Genomic DNA, 8,038 nt, shown 5'->3' with positions numbered 1-8,038 from the left:
TCAATCTCATCTGATTCCTCCATCCTTTCTGCACCTCAATCTCATCTGTCTGATTCCTCCATCCTTTCTGCACCTCAATCTCATCTGATTCCTCCATCCTTACTGCACCTCAATCTCATCTGTTTGATTCCTCCATCCTTACTGCACCTCAATCTCATTTGTCTCTGATTCCTCCATCCTTACTGCACCTCAGTCTCATCTGTCTGATTGCTCCATCCTTTCTGCACCTCAATCTCATCTGTCTGTCTCTGATTCCTCCATCTTTACTGCACCTCAATCTCATCTGTTTGATTCCTCCATCTTTACTGCACCTCAATCTCATCTGATCTGATTCCTCCATCCTTACTGCATCCCGTGACTCTGATTCCTCCATCCTTACTGCATCCCGTGACTGATTCCTCCATCTTTACTGCACCTCAATCTCATCTGTTTGATTCCTCCATCCTTACTGCACCTCAATCTCATCTGATCTGATTCCTCCATCCTTACTGCACCTCAATCTCATCTGTCTGTCTCTGATTCCTCCATCCTTTCTGCACCTCAATCTCATCTGTCTGTCTCTGATTCCTCCATCCTTTCTGCACCTCAATCTCATCTGATCTGATTCCTCCATCCTTACTGCACCTCAATCTCATCTGATCTGATTCCTCCATCCTTACTGCACCTCGTCTCGCTGACGTGGTTATTAGGAGGAGGGGCTAGAACATGAGGAAGGAAGGGAGGATTGAGAAATGAAAAGAAGCCTCTCTCTCTCTCTCTCTTTCTCTCTCTCTCTCTTTCTCTCTTTCTCTCTCTGTCCCTCTCTCTGCGTCAGAGCTGCGCCTCAGACTGAATGCATGGAGCGCCATCCAGACCCAACACAGTGAACACACACACACACACTTTTACACACACACACACTCTTACACACACTCTCTCTCACACTCACACACACACACATACACTCACACACACTCTTACACACACACACACACACACACACACACACACACACACACACACAGCACCACCCAGGCCGAAAGAGTTCAAGTCACTAAGTCACTCCTGGTCAGGTCAGCTTGTATGAGGCTGATGGTATTTCTGCACACACACAGACACATACACACATACACACACACACACACACACACACACACACACACTTGCACACCCATGCACACACACACCCATGCACACACACACACACATCTATCCATCCTCTGCTGTGCATATTTGACACGGTGGAGCAGCAGGAGACGTGGTTAAAAGCCGCTCACTGACCCAGAGCTCTCCTCCCTTCTTTTCTCTCTTCCACTCTCTCTCCTTCTCTCATTTTCTCTTTTCTCTCTTCCACTCTCTCTTTTTCTCTTTTCTCTCTCTCACTCTCTCCTCTCTTTTTCTCTTTTCTCTCTCACTCTCCTGCCTCCTTTTCTCTCTTCTGCTTTCTCTCCCCCTCTCCTCTCTCCTCCCTCCTTCAGCCTCTCCACTGAGCACATTACCATGGTGACGTATGGTCAGTGTTTGGGGTGCACATTACCATGGTGACGTATGGTCAGTGTTTGGGGTGCACATTACCATGGTGACGTATGGTCAGTGTTTGGGATGCACATTACCATGGTGACGTATGGTCAGTGTTTGGGGTGCACATTACCACGGTGGCGTACAGTATGGTCAGTGTTTGGGATGCTCGCTGTGTTTTCTGCTTAAATGATGAGAGGAGGCTGATCATTAGTCTCCTTCCTGGGCCCGATTCCCCCTCGTTTAGTCCTTAGCAGCTCGTTTATCTAAATGGGGGGGTACATGCAAACAGAGGATGCAAAGCTTTTGTCGGACTCCACGTCTCTTCTCTCAGGAACACCTGAAGCACAGGTGAGGTGTTTGATGTCTGGGATGTGAGACCTCAAATGAGACTGGCAGTGGACTACAGAGCTGCCTGCACACCCCACTACTCCAGTTATCACCCTGTCTCATATAGTGGGGGGTGCAAATCCAGAAAGCTAAATGTTTGAGTGACTTGGGAAAAGAGTGGGTCAGTGGCTTGACTGACTGAGAGCAGACGTGTCCAGTTTACCACCCCTCTAGACATAGATATGAATATATTCATATTCACGTTATATATTCATATCTATGCTTCTAGAAATATATATATATAATATGAATATATTCATAGCCACTCTTCTAGACCTCACTAAAGTGAGCACCTCAAGTGCCATCCCTCCAGGCTCCTGGGCACTTCAAGGGTGCAAGTGTGTGTAATAGGAGAGCCGACTGGGGTCAATGTCCTGAAAGTGATGTCTAGACTAAACACTACCGTAATTGACAGAGAGTGAGAGAGAGAGAGAGAGCGAGAGAGATAACTGCATTTGATAACTGCTGGTGCTCCACGTTTACGGAAACACCCCTGATGGAACATTTCTGGTTTATGTTGCTGCTTTCTGGTCTGATGTAGTCTGGTCTAGTCTCATCTGGTCTAGTTTGGTCTGGTCTAGTCTCATCTGGTCTAGTTTGGTCTGGTCTGGTCTCATCTGGTCTAGTTTGGTCTGGGGCGGCCTGGACTGGTCTTGTCTGGTCTTCACGTGTCTCAATGGCTGATGGGAGTGTTCGTTCGCTCGGCCGCCTGCACGATGATCTCTGTTTAACCCAGCGCCCACGTGATGCAGCCTGTGGAGCTGCACTCTGGGGGCTAAAGGGTAAAAAGGCTAATTGGTTTTAAAATGAGATGCAGAGCTGCAGCATTAGCAGGCCACAGAGCATGGAGCGGAGCGGAGCAGAGCACCCTGGCAGGTCTGGCCCACGCGTGGCTCACATCCGGCAGCGCTGGCTCAGGTCTGGCTATTACACACGCCTCACTCACATCCAGCCCACAGGCAGCTCAGGGCTGGAGAGGGAGTTAAGTCTTTCAGAGACAAATGGCTGTTGCAGGAAGTGCATCATAACAAAGGGACACCAGACCCTCTTGTAACAGCTGTTGCTGTTGCTATCACTGCAGCCTCGGAAAAAAGCACATTGAATGACCTCTGTGTATGAAATGCGCTATATAAATAAACTTGACTTGAAAAAGTTAGAAAATAAGGCAGAAAAACAACAAGATTCTCATGCTGCTTCCTTATGTTGGAATGGGCAAAAATGTACAAAAAAAATCAAAAGGATACCTTCTTGTATGTGATTTCTGCTTGTTGATTTTTTTGCTGTGGTGTAAACCAATGTCGCACATAGTAGCCTACAGAAAACACTCAATTGATGTGATATGATGATGACTTGTTAAATGTATGCCTACAACGGTTTATTAAACATCGTAGTGATTTATTTAGTCAGTCATCACTTTCATTTTAATAAACAGGAAGGAAATTTAAACCATATCCAATGCAGACAAAATTCCGCGATATCTCCCATGAGTCATGTCAGCTGGTGTGTCCGGGGTTGCCTTTTCAAGCCCCTCCGAGCTGACTCCGGCAGATCACTGGACAGTCAGGCGCAATCGATTATTTAATAAATAAATGTGAATTACGAATAATATTTCCATAGTTCAAGTTTAAACTGACCATCAGAACGGGCAAGAGAGGTGACTTAAGGGGCGTTGAACGTGTCATGGTAGTTGGTGCCAGACAGGCTGGTCTGAGTATTTCAGAAACTGGTGGACACACACACACACAGTATTTGAGAAACTACTGATACTTCGACAGTGGGGTCAGTATTAGGCGTGAACACTATGAAAGCATGGACCCATCTGGCCTTCCACGGTCCAGGCTGGTGGTGGTGGGGTAATGGTGTGGGGGGATGTTCTTATGGCACACTTTTAGCCCCTTAGTGCCAACTGACCATCATTTACCAACATTTTGCTGAGCGGGTCCACCGCTTCATGACCACACTGTACCCATCTTGTGAAGGCTACTTCCAGCAGGATAACGCACCATGTACCAAAGCTGGAACCATGGCAAACTGCTTTCTCAAACAAGACGATGAGTTCACTACTCAAATGGCCTCCAGTCACCAGATCTCAACCCAGCAGGGCCCCTTTGGGACGTGGCAGAACAGGAGATGTGCAGCCGATAAATGTGAACCAACCCGGTACTAGTAAGCAGTACCTCATAAAGGGGCCAGTGAGAGCGTATGTTGGAGCTCATGTGTGTGAGTGTGTGTGAAAGAGAGAGCGAGAGAGAGTCAGAGAGAATGAAAGGGGGGGGGGGGGAGATAGAGGGCTATATTTTGCACCCTGGCGCATGGCCTAAAACTCGTTTTCCACCCGTTGCAAAGTTTAATTCGGTATTTTGCACATTTATTTTTTAAACAATGCGCCCATGGGTGTGGCAATTAACAACTTAGGGTGTGGCTTAGCACATTGTCTAAAAATCGCTATTGTACACCTGGTCAGAAGTCTATGGCGAGTTGTTTATATGTTATTTTAAAAGCGCATTGTCAACAGACCCAACGCACCATCCTTCTATCATCCAGAGACACATATGGAGCACAGCTGAAGACGCACTGTCACCAGATATAAGCAACTCCTCTGCAGGATAAATGTTGTTTTATTCAGTCATTTGAGCATTATTATGGTAAGTTTTGCTTTTTCCAGCCTATGTTTTCGATGGTAACCCATTGTCAGTCAATAGTGAGAGTAACTGCATATAGCCTAACTGTCTTGACTGACACCATGGTGAAGTTAGTTTCACTTTGCCAATGAGTTCAAATAATAGAGCGCAAATGCATTAATGCTATGCTAGGTTTTAGTAAAGCATGGCTTAGTGGAATGACTATTCCATACGGTCTCGCAAGCAGCCTCCTTCAAATGCACCGTTGAATGTCAAAATACCGATGCATTTATTTGACATCGCGCTTTGCGCCGTTAAAGGGAATGACCGATGTCATTCTCATTGGTTTAAATGATGTTACGCCCCAAACACATCCATGACTGATTAAAAAACCTAGGAACACCTTGTTGCGCCATGCGCTCCACGTTTGATAACGAAAACACTCCTATGTGTGGACTGGACATCCTACTAAATTTGAATAAACTTTTGACGAGTGACGATGCGCTTTTGACTGTCATGATAGGGCCCAGAGAGGGAGAGAACAAGAATTAGGGGGATAGAGAGAGAAAGAGAGGATGGAGGAGAGAGAGAGGGGGGGTGAGGAGAGAGAGAGGGGGGGTGAGAGAGAGAGGGGTGGTGATGAGGCGAGTCAGACAGAAACACGTGTGTACACAGCTGTAGCAACAGGGCCTGCTAGCACCATCAGAAGAGCTGAGTTTATTTCACAAACCTTTGAAAATGGACTTCCAATAATCAGGAATAAAAGCTGAATTCTTTGTGTGTCTAAAATCTCTAAAAAATAAGAGTTATAAATCTGTCAAAACAATCTCTTTTTTTTCCCCATCCTCTGACACGGTTTCAAGAATTTCACAAAATGAAAACTTTAGAAAGCATACAAGACAACAATGAAATCAGAACAACCATAATAAAAAGAGACAAAGCATATTGTATCCAATATTCTACATTTATCAAGGGTGCTACAAAACCTTCCTGGAAGCAGCACCACATGCTCTTCTGTGTGTGTGTGTGTGTGTGTGTGTGTGTATGTGTGTGTGCCTGTGTTTTTGACAAAAGCAAAATCATCTAATTATTTCACAGCATCACACACACAGACACACTCCCCAGTGGTTTTACACACAGAGAGAGTGATAGTGAGGTGTAGACACACACACACACACACACACACACACATTTCTGCACGTCTCTTCCAAGGTTTGCATTCTCAAATATAAGCTCTACATGTGACACCGAAACACCTGATCCCAACGATCCCGGACTACCCCACCCCCCCGCACCCCACCCCCCACCCCACAAACTGTACACACAATGCTTATCTGACTGGTTCTCTCTTATTGTGCCTTCCTGCAAGTTAGCGGAGTTTGAGTCTGTGCGTGTGTGTGTGTGTGTGTGTGTGTGTGTGTGTGTGTTTGGCTTCACTGTAGAAAAATACTTATGGGAACACATAAAGTAACAGCATATCATGTTGGTGGGGGCAGAGATGAGGAGAGAGTGTGTGTGTGTGTGTGTGTCTGTGTGTGTATGTGTGTGTATGTGTGTGTATGTGTGTGTGTCTTTGTGTGTATGTGTGTGTATGTGTGTGTGAGAGAGAGTGAGTTAGTGAGAGAGAGAGGTACTAGGCAGGTGAAAGGTAGGTGATAAATCTCCACCTGCTGAAGAACTCAGCCAAGACAACATGGCTGGCAACAGCAGTCAAATCATATGGACAAACATACCAACAAACATACATACATACAAAAACACACATGCAGACAGACAAGTTCAGTTCTGAGTTTGTTCCTGGAAACATAATTAGCAGGAAATCGGAGTGTGTGTGTGTCTGTGTGTGTGTGTGTGTGTGTGTGTGTGTGGTGTTTATGTATAGGGTATGTGTGTGTAGGCATTATGTGCACATATATTAATGCATGTATTTGTGAGCATCTATATATTAAAATGTAAATGCTGTGTGTGTGTGTGTGTGTGTGTGTGTGTTTAATACATGACGCCCTGGGCCTCGTGGGCCGGCCCCTCCTCGGAGGGAAAGTTCGAGTTGAGCAGAGCCTCCATGTAGGCCACGTATCCAGAGCTGGGTGTGTAGCTGGCCTCCTGCGGAACCGGTGTGTGTGTGTGTGTGTGCGTGTGCGTGTGCGTGTGTGTGGCCTGCGTGGGGGGGGCGGGCTGGGTGTGGGGGGGCGGCGAGGTGGGGGGGAGGAACCCGTAAGGGCCGGGGGCGGGGCCATGGTTATGGGCGTGGCTTGCGGCAGCCTCTGGGGCAGGAGGCGGAGCTAGTGCTGGTGAAGGCAGGGCCTGTTCCTGGGGAGGCGGAGCTAATGCTGGCGTGAGTGGGGCTGGTTCCTGGGGAGGCGGGACTGGAAGGCGTGGCCTCTTGGCGGCTTGAGCCTCGTCGTCGTCCTGAGAGTGAGACTCCGGCTTCACAGCGGACAGGACCTGATCACACACACACACACGCACACACACACACATTAATATCTCAGCAGTGAAATACATACACACAGTAGTACTTGACATGTTGTTAAATACAGAATGTGTGTGGATCTGTGTGAAACCTTGGAATGCATTTACACATTATGTGTGTGTGTGTGTGTGTGTGTGTGTGTGTGTGTGTGTGTGTGTGTGTGTGTGTGGTGTGTGTGGTGTGAGTGTGTGTGTGTGTCTCACCAGGCGTGCCATGACCCTCTTGGGCAGCTCCTGCTCTAGTGTGTGTGTGTGGTGTGTGTGTGTGTGGTCTGTGGTGTGTGGTGTGTGTGTGTGTGTGTGTGTGTGTGTGTGTCTCACCAGGCGTGCCATGACCCTCTTGGGCAGCTCCTGCTCTAGTGTGTGTGTGTGTGTGTGTGTGTGTGTGTGGTGTGTGGTGTGTGGTGTGTGGTGTGTCTGTGTGTCTGTGTGTCTGTGTGTCTGTGTGTGTGTGTCTCACCAGGCATGCCATGACCCTCTTGGGCAGCTCCTGCTCTAGTGTGTGTGTGTGTGTGTGGTGTGTGTGTGTGTGTGTGTGTGTGGTGTGTGTGGTGTGAGTGTGTGTGTGTGTGTGTGTGTGTGTGTGTGTGTGTGTGTGTGTGTGTGTCTGTGTGTCTGTGTGTGTGTGTGTCTCACCAGGCGTGCCATGACCCTCTTGGGCAGCTCCTGCTCCAGTGTGTAGATCGATCTCGGAGCGTTTCAGAAGGAGCTGAGACATGTCCTGAAACTCCACCTGCCGGACAGACAGACGCAGAGCTTAACACACAGAATGGGGGAGACAATGTGTATGTGAGTGTGTATGTGAGTAAGTGTGTGTGTGAGAAAGAGAAGAGTGAGTGTGTGTGTGTGTGTAGTTTGCGATGTGTTTGTCACCCGCACACAAACGCACACACACTCACATACACACTCTCTCTCTCTCTCTCTCTCTCTCTCCGTTTCTGTGTGTGTGTGTGTGTGTGTGTGTGTGTGTGTGTGTGTGTGAGAGAGTGCTTCATTAGGAGTGCTGGATCATGTAGAGTGTTAGAGGGGAAGACCTCCACACCCAGCATGAGCTTCAC

The 8,038-nt window shown here is 47.6% G+C and overlaps 1 protein-coding gene across 1 annotated transcript in view; it reads right to left on the bottom strand.

The window, feature by feature from the left end:
• Nucleotides 1-6,633: 6,633 nt before the first annotated feature.
• kdm4b (lysine (K)-specific demethylase 4B) overlaps nucleotides 6,634-8,038 on the bottom strand; it is a 46,922-nt gene continuing 45,517 nt past the window's right edge. Inside the window, exons 21-22 of the mRNA XM_076279100.1 lie at nucleotides 7,617-7,713; nucleotides 6,634-6,953 (exon numbers count right to left, since the gene is read on the bottom strand). Coding sequence (XP_076135215.1) covers nucleotides 6,748-6,953; nucleotides 7,617-7,713 — 303 coding nt within the window. The 3' untranslated portion in view covers nucleotides 6,634-6,747. The remainder of the gene's footprint in view (nucleotides 6,954-7,616; nucleotides 7,714-8,038) is intronic.

Source organism: Alosa pseudoharengus, unplaced genomic scaffold, assembly GCF_046254945.1.
Source record: "Alosa pseudoharengus isolate Yale_2024_CS ecotype anadromous, Long Island Sound unplaced genomic scaffold, YU_APseudo_1.1 YU_APseudo_1.1_scf_11, whole genome shotgun sequence".
Classification (NCBI taxonomy): Eukaryota; Metazoa; Chordata; class Actinopteri; order Clupeiformes; family Clupeidae; genus Alosa; species Alosa pseudoharengus.
This window is presented reverse-complemented; position numbering and strand designations above follow the sequence as displayed.